Source organism: Pecten maximus, chromosome 19 (genome assembly GCF_902652985.1).
Source record: "Pecten maximus chromosome 19, xPecMax1.1, whole genome shotgun sequence".
In the NCBI taxonomy this organism is placed as follows: Eukaryota; Metazoa; Mollusca; class Bivalvia; order Pectinida; family Pectinidae; genus Pecten; species Pecten maximus.
The window spans coordinates 17,309,347-17,329,070 of record NC_047033.1 but is presented as its reverse complement, the minus strand read 5'-3'; the positions used below and the strand labels follow the sequence as shown (position 1 = coordinate 17,329,070).

The window sequence follows — 19,724 nt, the reverse complement described above, 5'->3', positions numbered from 1 at the left end:
TTATGGTTATTGCGGAGAAGTCGTTTGAAGATTATAGTCTATTTGACCCATGTGACCTTGAATGAAGGTCAAGGTAATTTATTTGAACAAACTTGGTAGCCCTTTACCCCAGCATGCTACAGGCCCAATATCAGGTCGCTGAGCCCGATGCTTATTGAGAAGAAGTTTTCTTAAGATTAAATGCATATTTGAGACATGCGACCTTGAATGAAGGTCAAGGTCATATATTGGAACAAACTTGGTAGTCCTTCACCCCAGCAAGCTACAGGCTCAATATCAAGTCCCTTGGCCTCTTGGTTATTGAGAAGAAGTCGTTTGAAGATTATAGCCTATTTGACCCATTTGACCTTGAATGAAGGTCACGGTCATTTATTTGAACAAACTTGGTAGCCCTTCATCCCAGCATGCTACAGACCCAATATCAAGTCCCTGGGCCTCTTTGTTATTGAGAAGAAGTCGTTTGAAGATTATAGCCTATTTGACCCATGTGACCTTGAATGAAGGTCAAGGTCATTTATTTGAACAAACTTGGTAGCCCTTCATCCCAGCATGCTTCAGACCCAATATCAAGTCCCTGGGCCTCTTGGTTATTGAGAAGAAGTCGTTTGAAGATTATAGCCTATTTGACCCATTTGACCTTGAATGAAGGTCACGATCATTTATTTGAACAAACTTGGTAGCCCTTCATCCCAGCATGCTACAGACCCAATATCAAGTCCCTGGGCCTCTTTGTTATTGAGAAGAAGTCGTTTGAAGATTATAGCCTATTTGACCCATGTGACCTTGAATGAAGGTCACGGTCATTTATTTTAACAAACTTAGTAGCCCTTCATCCCAGCATGCTACATGCCCAATATGAAGTTCCTGGGCCTCTTGGTTATTGAGAAGAAGTTGTTTAAATGAAAAAGTTGACGCCGGACGGCCGGACGGCCGGACGGCCGGACAGACGGACGGACGACGGACGCCGCACCATGGCATAAGCTCACTTGCCCTTCGGGCAGGTGAGCTAAAAAGAAGATCCGCCAGACAACGCAGGAAGTTGTCAGACCATGTACACTGGACACAAAGGTAGCATAAAACTAATCCAGTCAATTTAACATGACATGTTAAACACATTGCAGAGGGAGCTATACTGTTGACTAGTGGGCGTTAGGTCACCAAGACTGTGTCGTGTGACCTATAATGTTGACTAGTGGACACTGGGTCACCCAAGACTGTGTCATGTGACCTATAATGTTGACTAGTGGACACTGGGTCACCCAAGACTGTCAGATGACCTTTATTAGTGGGCATTGGGTCACCAAAGACTGTGTCACGTGACCTATACTGTTATATTAACTGAGGGTCACCCAAGACTGCCATGTGACCTATGATGTTGACTAGTTGGTATTACGTCACCCAAAACAGTGAAATGTGCACTGTAATGTTGATTAGTGGGCTTCAGGTCACCAAACACTGTCACGTGACCTATAATGTTGATTAGTGGACACGCGGTTACTCAAGACACTGTCACGTGACCTTTAGTATTTACTAGTGGGCACTACGTCACACAAGACTTCACGTGACCTATAATGTTGATAAGTGGTCGTTAGATCACTCAAGACTTTGGCATGTGACCCGATATATTGATGAGTGGCCATTACGTCACCCAAGACAGGGTAATGTGACCTAAACTGTTGACTTGGGGGCGTAAGGGCAGCCAAGACCCTCATGTGACCTATAATGTTGCATTGACTGGTGAGTATTTCGTCACCCAAGACTGCCATCTGACCTATGATGTTGACTTGTGGGCATAACGTCACCCAAAACTGTGTCATGTTACAAGTAATGTTTACTAGTTGGTACCAGGTCACCAAACACTGTCACGTGACCTATGATGTTGACTAGTGGACTCGCGGTTACTCAAGACTGTCATGTGACCTATAGTATTTACTAGTTGGCAATACGTCACACAAGACTTCACGTGACCTATAATGTTGACTTGTGGGCGTTTGGTCACGAAAGATGTGTCATGTGACCTATAATGTTGACTAGTGGGCATTGAGTTAACCAAGACTACCACATGACCTTTACAAGTGGGCAATGGGTCACCCAAGACAATGTCATATGACCTATAGTATTAACTAGTGGGCATAACGTAACCAAAGACTGTGTCATGTGACCTATAAGTTGACTAGTGGGCATAACGTCACCCAAGACACTGTCACGTGACCTATAATGTTGACTAGTGGGCATTACGTCACCCAAGACTGTGTCATGTGACCTATAATGTTGACTTGTTGGCTTTAGATCACTTATGACTGTGTCATGTGGCCTACAATGTTGACTTGTGGGCTTTAGGTCACTTATGACTGTGTCATGTGGCCTACAATGTTGACTTATGGACAATGCATCATGCATCCCATAATAGAAGTTACAGTCTGAAACTGTCTTAGACAAAAATAAAACACTTTCTCTAAATGATAATTATCGTATCCTTTTTTTAATTTCAGGAAAAAAAGTTTACAAAAATAATCATAATCCATTAATTATCATAGGTTATAATAGTTTTTTTCCATTACAAACACTTTATCACAATGTCTCAACACGTAACCAGGAGCACTTAATATACAAACTTAATACACATCAACATATATATCCAACACAAGACTGAACAGACATACTACAGGCATCATCTACCTTGAAGCTATAAAGTAACCTTACACAATCACACTTTACAAGTATATTTATATTCTTTTTCTATGCAATATGCCCTCAAATATGGCTAATGAAAAAATGAAGCCAAGGGGAAATAACTCTTGTTTTGTCAACAATTCTCATGCAAGCCTTGAACAGACTTAATTTACAGGTAAAATTGTGTCCATTCCAAACCCCCCCCCCCCCCCCAACCTCCCTATATATCTGATACAAATTATTGACTCTAAGTGGTATTTTTTTAATTACATGATCAATACACTGTCTGACCTATCAATTACATACTATACACATTTTCCAGTTGTTGACTAGTGACCATTAAGCCAATTCTCTGTATATTTTCCCTCCTTTACAAAAAAAATATTATTCAACATAAAATAATGTAGGAACCATTTTGTTTAATGGTTACAACATATTTCTTGAAATAAAAAAATGAATTTTTTGCCCAAAACACTATAGAAATATCTAATTAAAATATTATCATTTTTAATACATCCAAAGCAATTCCTTACTAAATATGCATGACAATTTTTTTGAAAAACCGAAATAGAAATCAAAAGAGAAAGTGATTCTATCATGTAAATTAGCATCATTGTTTTGTAACTTATGACCATTTATCTACTGATTTCCACACAACAAGTTCAGATGAACCCAAAAAATATCAAAGATGTCAGGAGTAATCAGCTTCCTTTTGTGTGTGTGTGTTTATTCTTATTTGTTTCAAAATATTACCCAATTTCCAACAGCATTTTAATGTAGCGAAGCACCACAAGCTTGTGTTTGCATTTATATAATGGTAATTTTTACTTCATTAACCCAAGCATTCCCTAGACCATGATTCATAATAAAAGTCATCAGAATGCAATAACAAGTGCAATCAATGATTGCGAAAGCTCACTGGCGGCAGCAATCACACTATGCATTATTTTTTTATGTATGTATAAGCATGTCATTTTGAAATTGTATGTCATATAATATCACTCCTAGACCTCTAATGGATGTATAAACAAAATAAGAAGGGTGTGGACTTACAAGCTTTCCAAAACTTACCCCAAAAATCTTTAAAGAGGGTTTTTGTGCAAAAATAATTAAGTCCACTCATCAAAATACCAAAACAAGTCACAATTTTTTTCTGCATGATTTTGCCATAACATCACTCCAAGACCTCTAATGAATGTATAAAACAAATTAGATGTGTGTGAGGTGTATACTTTTGGACTTAGAAGCTTTCCAAAAACTGATCCCAAAAACTTTAAAGTGGATTTTGGTGCTAAAAAAGTTAAGTCCACAAAATGATAAAATGCCAAAAAATCACGAATTGTTTCTTCATGATTTTGCCATAACATCACTCCTAGACCTCTAATGAATGTATAAACCAAATTAGATGTGTTTGAAGTGTATACTTTTGGACTAAGAAGCTTTCCAAAAATTGATCCAAAAAACTTTAAAGTGGGGGTGGGACGTCGACGCCGGGGTGACAGCATTAGCTCACGGTTACTCGTAACCGGCGAGCTAAAAATGTTCCATAGTTCCAATCAAAGTGTACTTTCTCGTCAATTTCACATATTTTGGGGTATTTTACCCACCAGGTTTTTTAAAAATCTCATGGAAAAAATCAGAATTAGTGTACATATATAATTAATTTTATAAGAATATCCTAACAACAACTTTCAAAACTCTGAAAGTGCCCAATAACATTCATACCCAAGAATTAGCCCCTGGTCAATGCACTTAATACAATATAAAATTACAAAAAAATGTCATGGTTATACACAATACATTTACATGGTACTGAACTCTAGTTGAGGAACCTGGACAGAATATTCATGATTAATTCAAAGCGATTGTAACCCTTTTACACATGAATGTGTTGAACAGTATAACCTACATAATTACCATCGCTACCAAATTAATTTGTTTAAAGCATGATATTCTCCATCCCGATTGTTAAAATGTCAATAAATGATACACAGTGATAATGGAAATCACAGTAATGTTGATACAACATATTTTGACACAGTCAGATCTGGTACAACATGTATTGTTGTAAAAAAAACGTTATGACTCCTTACAGAAAATTTAAATGTGTAGCAATGTAACAGCTACATTGCTGCATTCATATGCCAGAGGTGATTCATTTCTGTAAGGAGTTTGATAATAAAATGCTTTGAAAGAAAGAATTGAGCCATGCTATATATTTATCAGATCTTTCATGCATATGTTTAACAACTATATTACTTGTTTTATCATTAATGTGACAATGAGCTGGTTAGATATTAAGACAAAATAAAATATGTATGAAAAGGATATTCTAATTACACATCAAATATGTTAAATGAGAAAAAATGTATTTATAAATCAAAAGTGTTTAATCTAACTTCGAAAACTGGACACTGTTCAAATTCTGAATTTTTTTCCTTTGAAATGAAGTTAATGTGTCTTGAACAAAAAAAAATCCTTAATTTTTTCTATATCATTATCACAAACAATGTAACACTGTATAATAAACGTCTACTATTATATACATTACCAACACAGGAACATTACATATGGTGGGTACAGATTTACATATATTACTTTTTAAAAGTAGCAATTATTTATATATATATATATCTATATTCTATGTACAAGTAATCACATCTTTTAAAGATCGTCATTCCTTTGGCTAGTAAAAATCACATTATCTTATATTACCTCCCCTTAATATCTGGAACACTTACCTCCCCTTAACGCATACATACCTTTTAAGATACAAGTGCCTGGAACATCACAATACTGACAAGACACTTTTCAACACAGTAGATTGTAAAGAAAGAAAAAATCCCAACTTCACTTGCTTGTCGAATTTCATAGAAAATGAAGATAGTATATCAGAAATATTTGTTTCAGGAAAACTTTAGAAATCTATATCTATTTTTTTGTGGATCAAATGAACTTTTTTTAAACAGAGAGTACTAGAAAGATTCAGCTGCAGTTAACATTTTACATGTCGGACTATCACAAATTTTCAAGCACCATTTCTCTAACTTATCGACAGTGTATTACAAGTAATTCAACTTGGTTTTTTTAAATCATACAGGTCACCTGTCTGACCACACAGGTTTTCTCAGAGTATTTTCCTTTGCAAATGTTCAAATTTGTATCAGGGCTTGGAGCAAAATTTGTATGTCTGAAAGATTTTGAAGGTGTCTATACCATTTGTGCTTTCCGACATAGTAATAACAATCTTATATTATCTGCTACTATATACATACTTAATTTAAAAGGTAAATCTTATTTTAGCACTTTTGCAGGAAAGCTTTCCAACAAATTATGACCACGCTAATCACACTTTGTTCAAGCCATTTCTATAGCAAATAATATGGGTGCTCAATTCATTATTGTGCTAATCTGTTAAAATTGGGCTATGTGCTAAAATTTCGGTGCGCAAAAATTATTATGTATACACAATGTAACCTTGTATTTAAGAAAAAAATATATTTCTGTTAATATCTTAATTCACACTAAAGACAAATAACATATACAGGAATGTTCTTATAGTGTTATTATATACATGTAGTATGTATCATTGTCTCCAGCTGACTGATAAGTCGGACACCTGTGTACCATACAGAGAGAATGCACGGTAAGTGTCTTAAATATAAGCAATACATGTATTTTGGCAAGGGTAAAGAAAGACAAAAATGGTGAGCATTGATTGGCAAGCCAATTTTGTCTTTCTGTCGCAAGCCAAAAATACAGCTTATATTTAAAGACACTGACCATGTATTCTATTTAAGACAATGACCATGCATTCTATTTATCCTGCAACAGTCATCAAAAATAAGCATTTTTTAAGTGAAACAGTATCAACAATGTTTCAATTACATTTGCCTTTTAAACATTGTTTTACTTGGAAGTAGGTCAGTCGAACCGACTATTCTAAAATACAGCTGTTTTCCATCACTGCAGAATACAGCAAAAATGTATGTGGTGGGTGTATGTATTCTGACAATGCCGATGCCAATTGCAGGATAAAACAGTATATGGATGTAAGCATCTGAAATATAATAGATTTATTTCCTTTTAATGCCTTTAAAAATCATGTCATCTATATGAAGGATATACCAACAGTTTAGTATCAATACATGGTAACAGACTCATTTTTACCACTGTTAAATTAATTCTGATATTTGTTCAAATCTCCACATTTTATGGTGCAAGAACAAGAGCAGTTAGGATTTAATGGCAATTCCTCATTTTAAAAACATACCAACGATATGTTAAAGATATGTAATGACAAAAATGTTGCCGTCTTGCAACTGGTCAACTTCAACAACTAAATCATCAATCACAACATTCATTTATATGTTGCAGCACGTTTTTCCTGTTTCTACGGAATGACCCATGTTACCAAGACACATTATTCAATTTTAGAAATTCAACAGCAAGTACAAATAGTTATATGCCACTTATATAGCACTACTACCACCAGTACATCAGTCTTATACAGTTGATTCTACATCATCAAGAACTACAATGATATTATTCTTCAATTATTATACATACACAACATTAATACTTATACAAGTCTATTCTATCAAATAAATATCTTCTTTATAACCAAGAATTCCCTACAGAAAAAAGTCAAGTTTTGTTTTTACTTAATAGTTTTTCTAAGATATCAAACAAATTAAATGGGTGTTCAGAAACTGGCTAAAGCCTATACTAAATTAATCCTCTCTATAAAAATTACAATGAATTTGGACATAACTTCTAGCAGAAATCCTTAAAATAATACAATCCAATAGTGTCTGTTGAGGGATGTAATATCATATGAGCACTTGTTCCCTATGAACAGGTGACCTAGAAAAATATATGTCAATAAATGATGTATGTCAGAATATGATGAAAGTATTTGATGAAATAATTGACCTACTGTGGTATCTAAAATGAGTAAAAAAAAAAAAAGGTTGCCTGCAACGTAAACGGAAAATACCTTCGACTCCACACAGATATAAAGCGATCATCGCTATAAAAGCATTCTATAGTTTAGGGTGAGATTCAGCACCACTTTGTTCCTCGACTCAATGTGTGACATCTGGACTGCATGGTCATTGTGAACAACAGCAAGTCCTCATTAATAATTTTAACAAGCTCAGCTGACCAAACACATAAATTTTGACTCAGGACAATGAAATATTTCAACAATTCTAAAGTAGCTTTACCAAACTGCAATAGATATGGGTGGGCTTATTACCAGAAATTGATTTATTGCTGGACAAATATCATAAATTGTCATAGAAAGGTGTTAAAGGGCAGCTCAAACTCATAAATTAATGAATCCAAATGCATTTATGCACACCAGTCTTTCAAAATACAAATAAATCAACGACTTCTCTGTCGGAAGTGCTACACTATTTTGGACAATAACAACAATCCACTATCTTACCACTCACACCCCATGAAGACATTTTTTATGCATTTATCGCTTCAATAACATCAGAATTACATTTAATACTAATATTTACGATTGAACTGAAATATCGCATCACAATTAAGAACCATGGAATGGCATTGATTATTTCTGGATGGCATTGAGACTTCTGAAAATGTTGATCATATGATTGTGAATGATTTGTCTATGAACAAAACTTTCCAGGATACACTTTACTTCCAGTAGTTCTCAGATATAGAATTCATCCTCCAGTTGGTCAGAATAAATTAAAGTTGAAAGAATCCAAAATTCTGTTGTAGACATCCATCAATTATTATCCAAATTTTTATTTCTGGATAACAACAGCAGCCAAAAGTTCACATGACATTGACTGCTCCACCCCAAAAGGAAAGATTTATTTTTCTGGAAAAAAAACAACAACATATCGTAAGTTCAGCTTGTGGTTTCATTAATATCAAAAAATTTAGTTAAAACCTCAAAACAAATGATTTACAGAAAAGTTTGGTTTGGTTTCATTTGTATAACACCCTATCAACAGCTCAGATCATTTAAGGAAGGCCTCCGGTGCGTGCGATATGCATGCATGTGGTGAGTGCATACAAATATGTGTGTTTTGGGAGGCTATGGTATGTTCGTGTCAAGTCTCCTTGAGAAAGTCCGGAACTTTTGCTGATTTATAGTGCTATCTCACTCAAGCGTACTGTCAAAGACATTCAGCAGAACACCCCAACTGGGGGGACAGAACCCAAAGCCTTTCTCACAAGGGCAAATGCTCACTTATAGGCCAATAGTGTAAGGCGTTGTCAAGGGAGACATTAGACAGGAGAAAATTGTTAAGAAAGAAGAGAAAAGATAAGATCCCAAATGAAGTCGCTTCTTAGCATCATGCAATGGGGGCAGCAGATACAATTTTTATGCCCTACCTACAGGGCAGTTACAGAAAAGAACTCAATTTTGTTTTAGGACTTCAGTCTCAAATTTAAATCTAAAAGAAACATTTATACAACAGGACAACGAACAGAATACTAAATATTTAAATGATTATCTATGCTTAAGTCAAAAGTCAAAAGAATGCTTCATGACTATCATTATGTAATTCAATTACTTACTCTTATATATAAACTGTATGACATTCAGTACCAAACTGATCACTCAGTAAAATTATTACAGTTAATCTCATACCTACTCTGTTATCAGTGTTATAACACCCATCACATAACTACCCTGTTACCAGTGACATAACACCCATCACATAACTACCCTGTTATCAGTGTTATAACACCCATCACATAACTACCCTGTTATCAGTGTTATAACACCCATCACATAACTACCCTGTTATCAGTGTTATAACACCCATTAAATGTAACTACCCTGTTATCAGTGTTATAACACCCATCACATAACTACCCTGTTATCAGTGTTATAACACCCATCACATAACTACCCTGTTATCAGTGTTATAACACCCATCACATAACTACCCTGTTATCAGTGTTATAACACCCATTAAATGTAACTACCCTGTTATCAGTGTTATAACATCCATCACATAACTACTCTGTTATCAGTGTTATAACATCCATCACATAACTACCCTGTTATCAGTGTCATAACACCCATCACATAACTACTCTGTTATCAGTGTTATAACATCCATCACATAACTACCCTGTTATCAGTGTTATAACATCCATCACATAACTACTCTGTTATCAGTGTCATAACACCCATCACATAACTACCCTGTTATCAGTGTCATAACACCCATCACATAACTACTCTGTTATCAGTGTTATAACATCCATCACATAACTACCCTGTTATCAGTGTCATAACATCCATCACATAACTACCCTGTTATCAGTGTGTATAACACCCATCACATAACTACTCTGTTATCAGTGTTATAACACCCATCACATAACTACCCTGTTATCAGTGTTATAACACCCATCACATAACTACCCTGTTATCAGTGTCATAACACCCATCACATAACTACCCTGTTATCAGTGTCATAACACCCATCACATAACTACCCTGTTATCAGTGTTATAACACCCATCACATAACACCCTGTTATCAGTGTCATAACACCCATCACATAACTACTCTGTTATCAGTGTCATAACACCCATCACATAACTACCCTGTTATCAGTGTCATAACATCCATCACATACCTACCCTGTTATCAGTGTTATAACACCCATCACATAACTACCCTGTTATCAGTGTTATAACACCCATCACATAACTACTGTTATCAGTGTCATAACACCCATCACATAACTACCCTGTTATCAGTGTCATAACATCCATCACATAACTACCCTGTTATCAGTGTCATAACACCCATCACATAACTACTCTGTTATCAGTGTCATAACACATCACATAACTACTCTGTCATCAGTGTTATAACACCCATCACATAACTACCCTGTTATCAGTGTCATAACATCCATCACATACCTACCCTGTTATCAGTGTTATAACACCCATCACATAACTACCCTGTTATCAGTGTTATAACACCCATCACATAACTACCCTGTTATCAGTGTCATAACACATCACATAACTACCCTGTTATCAGTGTCATAACATCCATCACATACCTACCCTGTTATCAGTGTTATAACACCCATCACATACCTACCCTGTTATCAGTGTCATAACATCCATCACATAACTACCCTGTTATCAGTGTTATAACACCCATCACATAACTACCCTGTTATCAGTGTCATAACACCCATCACATAACTACCCTGTTATCAGTGTCATAACACCCATCACATAACTACCCTGTTATCAGTGTTATAACACCCATCACATAACTACCCTGTTATCAGTGTTATAACACATCACATAACTACTCTGTTATCAGTGTCATAACACCCATCACATAACTACCCTGTTATCAGTGTTATAACACCCATCACATAACTACCCTGTTATCAGTGTTATAACACCCATCACATAACTACCCTGTTATCAGTGTTATAACATCCATCACATAACTACCCTGTTATCAGTGTGTATAACACCCATCACATAACTACTCTGTTATCAGTGTTATAACACCCATCACATAACTACCCTGTTATCAGTGTTATAACACCCATTAAATGTAACTACCCTGTTATCAGTGTCATAACACCCATTAAATATAACTACCCTGTTATCAGTGTTATAACACCCATCACATAACTACCCTGTTATCAGTGTCATAACACCCATTACATATTACTTTCCTATTATCACTGCCACATCATCCATTTACATAGCTACAATGTTAGCAGTATACACAGTCAATTGTTAATTTTTACCTTTAAAAATAAACCCATATATCCTGTCCATTATTATTTTCTTTGCCAGTAAAATGAACACATGATAGACGTTAGGCACCACACTGTGTAACTCACCAAAGGAATACTAGCTCATTCCACTCCGTGAGCAAATATCATAACCAGTCCTGGTTCCATGATGAGATCCTCAGGCATGTGTTGGTTCTCACAAGCCATCACCACCACAGCTTGTTTACCTGGGAACACAGGGATGTAACATTTTAGGATGGGGTTCATTCAGATCTTCACCTCAAATTGTTTGATGCTTTATATGTCAAAATTTTCTTAATTTTAGAAGAAAGTATTTTACATGCAGGAATTAACTATTAGTATATATCCAAGTTGCAGACATTTTGCTTGAATCATCAGTTAAATACAATTTACACTATTGACATCAAACTAATCATGCAAAAATGTTGTATAGTATAAGCTGACATATGATATTGCTTCTTTCTGTGATAAAAGTCACATTAATGATTTGGTAGCAGAAATAATCATCATGCAGTAATTCCTATTTTTTTAAAAAAATTAAATCAACACAATCATAAACCTGACAAAATAATGTCCATGAATGAGAATAACAGTCTGTACCTGGAATTCTTTTTGTGACATAATTCTCATACTGCCTCCTGTTGAGCTGTCGTGTTTCTAATGTACTTAGTCCACTGGGCCACCGACGTTCGTGGGCATTTTCCATGAGCTCATTTACGATATGGGAGGGGCATCCACTGTCAATCAGGGCACGTTTTATGACTGCTTGTAGTACTGCATCAGGTGTTGATATCATGCCACCCCAGCGAGTCACCCTGGCTGCCTGTAGGCTACCCGCCCACCTGTAAAGTGATAACTGGCTGTTATGGTAATTGTTCATGTGAATGTGCTGGCTGTTATGGTAATTGTTCATGTGAATGTGCTAAGTACCTAAACTTCTAGTGATGTAGTAATATTCTATTACTGCTATCCTTGAACTTGCTTCGATTTTCTAAATCAACATTATTTAATGTCAAAGCCACAAGGACCTGAGAATTGGTTAGTCTAGGTGTACATTGTAGCCCCTTTGGATGTATAAAATGGTATATACATCAGTTAGTTAATTAGTTATAAATTCTTAACAGCCCATCAACACTATAAGCTCATCAGGGCCTACAAATGGTGAGTAACTACAAAAAGTCTGTAAGACTTAAATGCCCCCGCTGCCACTTTACACCCTGTTTGGTGAGGATCACATCAGCAGTTCCTGAGATTAGCTAGTTACATTGCATCATGACGGGACGGGATGGAATGGGACGGGACGGGTACGGTACAGACATGGGTAACACTATATGTCCCCCACTCCCCCATTTCATGGCGGGGCATAAAAATTATGAATAAAATGGACAAAGGTACTGATATATAACCCTAATACTACCTCTTGGTAATTGAGACGAAGTTGAAAATGTTAATTGTTTATCAATGGATGACGCACGAAGACTGACAAAAGGCGATTGGAATAGGTCACTTTAAACATTGTCTGAGGTGACCTAAACAAGAGGCCCATGGGCCTTAACGGTCACCTGATTTTTGAAATATTTCAGTAAATTTGAATGAAAGAATGAATTTCAAAACAAATAAAACAAATGATAGTCAAAAATGTGATTTCCCTATAACTATAGTAAAGTTTATCCCCTCCCATGGGGCAAACGCGAGACCCCAGGGCTAGGAAATTCACAATTATGGTAAAGCACCTTAAGACCCTTCGATCTGTGAAGAGTAATTAATTCTACCTTATTTGGGTTGTAAGAAGAAGATTTTTGAAATTTCAGTTAATTTGACCCTTTTTGGCCCCGCCCATCAGCCCTGGGGGTCAGTCAGGGCCAACATGTACATCAAACTGTCATCCCAAGCTGATAAAGTTAACGAAGTTAGAATGAATTCCAATAAAAATCCAACAAATAATAGTCAAAAATGTGATTTCCCTATATAAACTATAGTAAAGTTTACCCCCTACCCAGGGGCAAATGTGAGACCCCAGGGTCATGAAATTCACAATTTTGGTAAAGCATCATAAGACCCCTTCATCTATGAAGAGTATTTGATTCTAACATATCTGAGAGTAGAGAACAAGATTTTTGAAATTTTAGTCAATTTGACCCTTTTTGGCCCCGCCCACCAGTCCCTGGGGGTCAACCAGGGCCAACATGTACATACCATCAAACTGTCATCCTATGCTGATAATTTTATACAAGTTAGAATGAATTCCAATACAAATCCAACAAATAATAGTCAAAAATGTGATTTCCCTATATAAACTATAGTAAAGTTTACCCCCTACCCAGGGGCAAACGTGAGACCCCAGGGTCATGAAATTCACAATTTTGGTAAAGCACCTTAAGATCCTTCCATCTATGAAGAGTATTTGATTCTACCATATCTAAGAGTAGAGAAGAAAATTTTTGAAATTTTTGTAAATTTGACCCTTTTTGGCCCCGCCCGCAGGCCACTGGGGGTCAACTAGGGCCAACATGTACATACCATCAAAGTGTCATCCCATGCTGATAATTTGATACAAGTTAGAATGAATTCCAATACAAATCCAACAAATAATAGTCAAAAATGTGATTTCCCTATATACACTATAGTAAAGTTTACCCCCTCCCCAGGGGCAAACGTGAGACCCCAGGGTCATGAAATTCACAATTTTGGTAAAGCACCTTAAGACCCTTCCATCTATGAAGAGTATTTGATTCTACCATATCTAAGAGTAGAGAAGAAAATTTTTGAAATTTTTGTAAATTTGACCCTTTTTGGCCCCGCCCGCAGGCCACTGGGGGTCAACTAGGGCCAACATGTACATACCATCAAAGTGTCATCCCATGCTGATAATTTGATACAAGTTAGAATGAATTCCAATACAAATCCAACAAATAATAGCCAAAAATGTGATTTCCCTATATACACTATAGTAAAGTTTACCCCCTCCCCAGGGGCAAACGTGAGACCCCAGGGTCATGAAATTCACAATTTTGGTAAAGCACCTTAAGACCCTTCCATCTATGAAGAGTATTTGATTCTACCATATCTGAGAGTAGAGAAGAAGATTTTTGAGATTTTTGTCAATTTGACCCTTTTTGGCCCCGCCCACCAGCCCCTGGGGGTCAACTAGGGCCAACATGTACATACCATCAAAGTGTCATCCCATGCTGATAATTTTATACAAGTTAGAATGAATTCCAATACAAATCCAACAAATAATAGTCAAAAATGTGATTTCCCTATATACACTATAGTAAAGTTTACCCCCTCCCCAGGGGCAAACGTGAGACCCCAGGGTCATGAAATTCACAATTTTGGTAAAGCACCTTAAGACCCTTCCATCTATGAAGAGTATTTGATTCTACCATATCTGAGAGTAGAGAAGAAGATTTTTGAAATTTTTGTCAATTTGACCCTTTTTGGCCCCGCCCACCAGCCCCTGGGGGTCAACTAGGGCCAACATGTACATACCATCAAAGTGTCATCCCATGCTGATAATTTTATACAAGTTAGAATGAATTCCAATACAAATCCAACAAATAATAGTCAAAAATGTGATTTCCCTATATACACTATAGTAAAGTTTACCCCCTCCCCAGGGGCAAACGTGAGACCCCAGGGTCATGAAATTCACAATTTTGGTAAAGCACCTTAAGACCCTTCCATCTATGAAGAGTATTTGATTCTACCATATCTGAGAGTAGAGAAGAAGATTTTTGAAATTTTTGTCAATTTGACCCTTTTTGGCCCCGCCCACCAGCCCCTGGGGGTCAACTAGGGCCAACATGTACATACCATCAAAGTGTCATCCCATGCTGATAATTTTATACAAGTTAGAATGAATTCCAATACAAATCCAACAAATAATAGTCAAAAATGTGATTTCCCTATATAAACTATTGTAAAGTTTACCCCCTCCCCAGGGGCAAACATGAGACCCCAGGGTCATGAAATTCACAATTTTGGTAAAGCACCTTAAGATCCTTCCATCTATGAAGAGTATTTGATTCTACCATATCTGAGAGTAGAGGAGAAGATTTTTGAAGTTTTAGTCAATTTGACCCTTTTTGGCCCCGCCCCGCAGGCCCCTGGGGGGTGGGGACCATATAATTCACAATTTTGGTTCACCCTCAGCCATGGAAGCTTCCTGTAAAATTTCATTGAATTTAGTTCAGCGGTTTTTGAGAAGAAGTTGAAAATGTAAATTGTTTACGACGCACGACGCCGGACAAAAGGCGATTGCAATAGGTCAACTGAGACTTCGTCTCAGGTGACCTAAAAACCTCCAGTGACTCTGGAAATGACAACAATCAATATCTATATGAAGCCAAATCTCTGATATATTTATTACCATAAATACCATATCTAAAGTCAGCTCATATGTAAGAGAAATTATGAATCCAGATAAAAACAGCATCTATGTAAGCTGTCTATTATCTGATATTACCTACCGCACAACATCTGCATTTTCCATTTCTGACTGAATTTCCCTCATCCTTGGGTTAGAGACTCTCATGGACCGCATATATTCCTGTCAACAGGAGAGGAAAATTTGTGAAATTCTGTTCTTGATTCCAATATATTATATTCTTTATTGAAGTATATGGGTATGACATTTATATTCATTTTCATGTGTATCAATGATCGAGTTGTCTCCCTTTACCTTGAGGAGTTGTAATTCTCGTTTTTGTTCACTAATCTGTAGTTTGTGGTCTGAGATTTCTGTCTGCATCTCCCCGATCCTGTCCAGTTGTTGCTGTACAAGGTTCCGTAGTTCTCGCACACAGTTGTGATCCTAATAATTAGATTCATTGTGTCACAAAAACATTTCAAAGTCCTATATAATACATATATATATATCTAGTCCTATTATTTAAAGAGATGTGATTTGACCATATAATCATTGACTGCCTCAAAATTCATCAACATTGACGGTTCAAGTCATGCCAAAGACATGGTTTGCATTAAAAATTGTGCACTCAGTAGTCAAATGACCTTTGAAGTGCACAGCCCATCTGGAAGATGCATATTTCAAGTTTCATTTTTGAAGTTTGACTGTTCAATTGTTATGCCCTGACAAGATTAGAATGACAATAATGAAGAAGAAACAAAACTCAGACAGTTTGTATCCCTTCATATCGGGGGGAGACAATATGCATGTCCTCAGCGTGTCCAGACTACATCATTGAAGTTTCAAAAAAGTTTGGGTGGAAACTGCAGGAGTTGTCTGGACAAGATTCTGGTGGTTATAATAAGCTTTAATTTCAGAAATTGAAAGAAACAAAATAAGAAAGACAGGTAAGCATGCAGGAACACAAGCATGTTGGGTATTGCTAAAACAATACGTCCCCTACCGGCTCCCGCAAAAATAGTAACAGTGACCTTAACACAAAAACCCTGAAACTCAAACTTGATCTGTAGCAACTCTTACTGAATTTATATACTAACTTTCACCAACACACCTTGAAACATGGTTGAGAAAACAGCAGGACTATGAGTGGACGGACTGACAGACAGATGGATGGAGAAGAAACATTATGCCTCCCCTCCCCCCCCCATGTAGGGGACTAAGAAACAAAGAAGCTCTATAGTGATTAGTCCCTGTACAGGTACTTACCTTGAGCTCATCTTTTGGTACCACCAGACCACACCCCTGTTCACAATGCACAGGTTTTTTCGGATTATGCTCACACTCTAGTAAGTGTGATGACAGCATATCCAGTTTGACTAGAGCTGTGCAGCCGTAAGATGAATTGTTACAGTTGATTTGTAAACGAGACAGAAGGTTACGAAGGATTCGAGGGACTGGCTTGAGCTGGTTTGGGGTTATTGCATTACGGTCAACTGGACATGTTGGTTGATGAGTCAGCCATTCACGTATACAAGCCCCACAAAAGGCATGCTCACATTGTGGTGCCTGAAAGAGGAGAATAACAATTAAAACATTTTAAACATTTTTTGATGACATGAACAACATGTTTTATAAAATTTCAAAACATTCAAAATAAAATACATATATGCTTAAATTAAAACAACATCTGAGGATTTCAATCTTAGTCATACCCCCTCCCCAGGGGCAAATGTGAGACCCTAGGGTCGTAAAATTCACAAATTTTTTAAAGAACCTAAAGACCATTACATCTAAGCAAAGTATTTTATTTTACTATATCTGGGTCTTGAGAAGATGATTTTTGAAATTTCAGTCAATTCGATCCCTTTTTTCTCTGACCCTCAGTCCCCTTGGGTCGGTGGGGACCATTTAATTCACAATTTTGGTTTACCTTTGATCATGGAAGGTTTCTGCAAAATTTCTTTGAAATTGGTTCCCGGGTTCTCAGAAGAAGTAGGAATTGTCAAGTGTTTAGAGATGCATGATGACAGACAATAGGCAATTACAGTAGAATAGCGCTATAGGTCACTTGAGACTTGGTACAGAATTTTGGTGTGTTGTTTTTTCATATAGAAACACAAGGGTTAGTTTTATCTTTGTACATTATTAAGAAATATTTGACTAAATAAAAAGATCTAGATGTCAGATTGAACTCTCTGAATCGTCCTAGTCACTGTTATGTAAAATGCAAATGCAGGAAGCCGCCATATTGGTTGCATTAACAACAAATTGTCACCATTACTCTAACGGAAAAAACATGTAACAGAAACGAAATAAACATGAATACATCAACCAAAATGTTTGTTTCGAAAGTTATGACCACCTTTTTTTTTATTTGTCATTGCATCGGGTGATTGTGTGTGTCCGTTGATGACTTCCACAAATCTACACTTAAGTAACGTCAACTGAGCCTGACGACTGCCAGGAAGAGGGAGCTTGAAATTACAGTCGACAACGGGGAAGAGGGAGGACATTTTGATACTGCACTGAAACAGTTAACTGTAAAGGAAAGACTTAGTGATATGCATTACCTGTAAAGGTTCCTCCAAGACACAACTACAAATTGGACAGATTAGTTCCTCATCAGGCTCAGTCTGGAACCTGTTCACCTCGTAGCCCATGTCTCTTCCTGAAACATAAATTGATAATACATGATTGATGCATTGTTAAGACATATATTTCATGGGTAATATAATCTTAAACAAAACCGACAATTTATTCAATTGAATGATCAAATTGGCATGTATCATTATGTAGCTAGTTCTCCCATGCAACACTATATTGGTGAAAGTCATCCAAGTGCGTTATGAAAGTGAATCAACCAAGATTTTGTTCACATGATATGGTATAATTTAAGTTAATCATGATATGGCTTAATTTTTAATACAAATTTAGCACTTATTCGTCAATAAATTGCAAATGTAAATCTGATGGCTCTTCATCTGTTAAGAGTGACAGTCTGACGTTTCATTCCATTGATTATTGTCTTCAACGTACTCAATGTACAGGCAAATGTAAATAAACAAAGTCAGACTACCGGTGTCTTAATCCGAAGGGTTCTGATGTTAAAGCTGCCTTACATAGTAAGATCGTCAGAAAATTCGGACTACCGGTGTCTATGCTCTCTGCCCGTACAGTTACCATGCACCGTTTCTCGTTTTATTAACTAATTGAAAAACAAACGTTAGCGATAGCAAGACGCTTGATATTGTTACTTGTTTCAGAAATTTCGGTCTGTATTGTTCAAGTTTGTGGGAGGGGCAGGGACTTTTATTACGAAGGCAAAACACCAGCACAGTAGGATTATCAACAACACAAATGTCTGTCGCCAGGAAAACGAAGTGTCGCCAGACATTAAAAATGATATTTATTATGACAATGCGTGAATTGCCATGGTTGCCATGAGGAAAGATAAAGAACGAAGTTTTCAGCTCCGTGTTACGGAGTAAATGACTATAAAATGTTTACCACATAGGTTTTCCACCTGCCAGAACGAATGTATGTTGTCCAAATTTATGTCAGAACATTTCTCTGGTTCCTACTTCCGTCGGAGTCAGTGCGCAAGTCTCAAATGTTGGCGAGGGGAGGTAACTCGAGGTAATTCGAAAATTAAATAGTTTGCTATAAAATAGTTTTGCAGAAACATGTATTGTGTTATATACGTTTCTGGATGTTGTCATTTATTTTCAATATTATTATTTTTTGATATTTTTATTTTATTTAGGTTGTTCTTTTAAGAAAAAAGTAAGATTATTTTCTACATATATCCAGAGACATATACAGTATATATATATATATGTATGTCTCTGATATATCCAGAGACTTGTAGAAGACCA

At 36.5% G+C, this 19,724-nt stretch overlaps 1 protein-coding gene across 1 annotated transcript; it reads right to left on the bottom strand.

Moving 5' to 3' along the window:
- Positions 1–2,456: 2,456 nt before the first annotated feature.
- Positions 2,457–19,445, bottom strand: LOC117317540 (E3 ubiquitin-protein ligase NRDP1-like). Its single transcript, XM_033872355.1, has 8 exons — positions 19,357–19,445; positions 18,420–18,517; positions 17,116–17,415; positions 16,162–16,293; positions 15,950–16,029; positions 12,078–12,319; positions 11,565–11,683; positions 2,457–8,533 (listed from the first exon to the last, which is right to left on the bottom strand). Exons 2-7 carry the CDS (start codon positions 18,507–18,509, stop codon positions 11,580–11,582), a joined length of 948 nt encoding a protein of 315 aa, XP_033728246.1. The 5' UTR covers positions 18,510–18,517; positions 19,357–19,445; the 3' UTR covers positions 2,457–8,533; positions 11,565–11,579.
- Positions 19,446–19,724: the final 279 nt, after the last annotated feature.

What these genes read in the sequence shown, in the direction of transcription:
- LOC117317540 (XM_033872355.1), bottom strand. Translation starts at nt 18,509, where the DNA reads ATGGGCTACGAGGTGAACAGGTTCCAGACTGAGCCTGATGAGGAACTA. An exon ending in GAGAATTACAACTCCTCAAG is followed by an intron (nt 16,030 to 16,161) that starts GTAAAGGGAGAC and finishes TCCTGTTGACAG; the next exon opens with GAATATATGCGGTCCATGAG. An exon ending in TGTCACAAAAAGAATTCCAG is followed by an intron (nt 11,684 to 12,077) that starts GTACAGACTGTT and finishes CTGTGTTCCCAG; the next exon opens with GTAAACAAGCTGTGGTGGTG.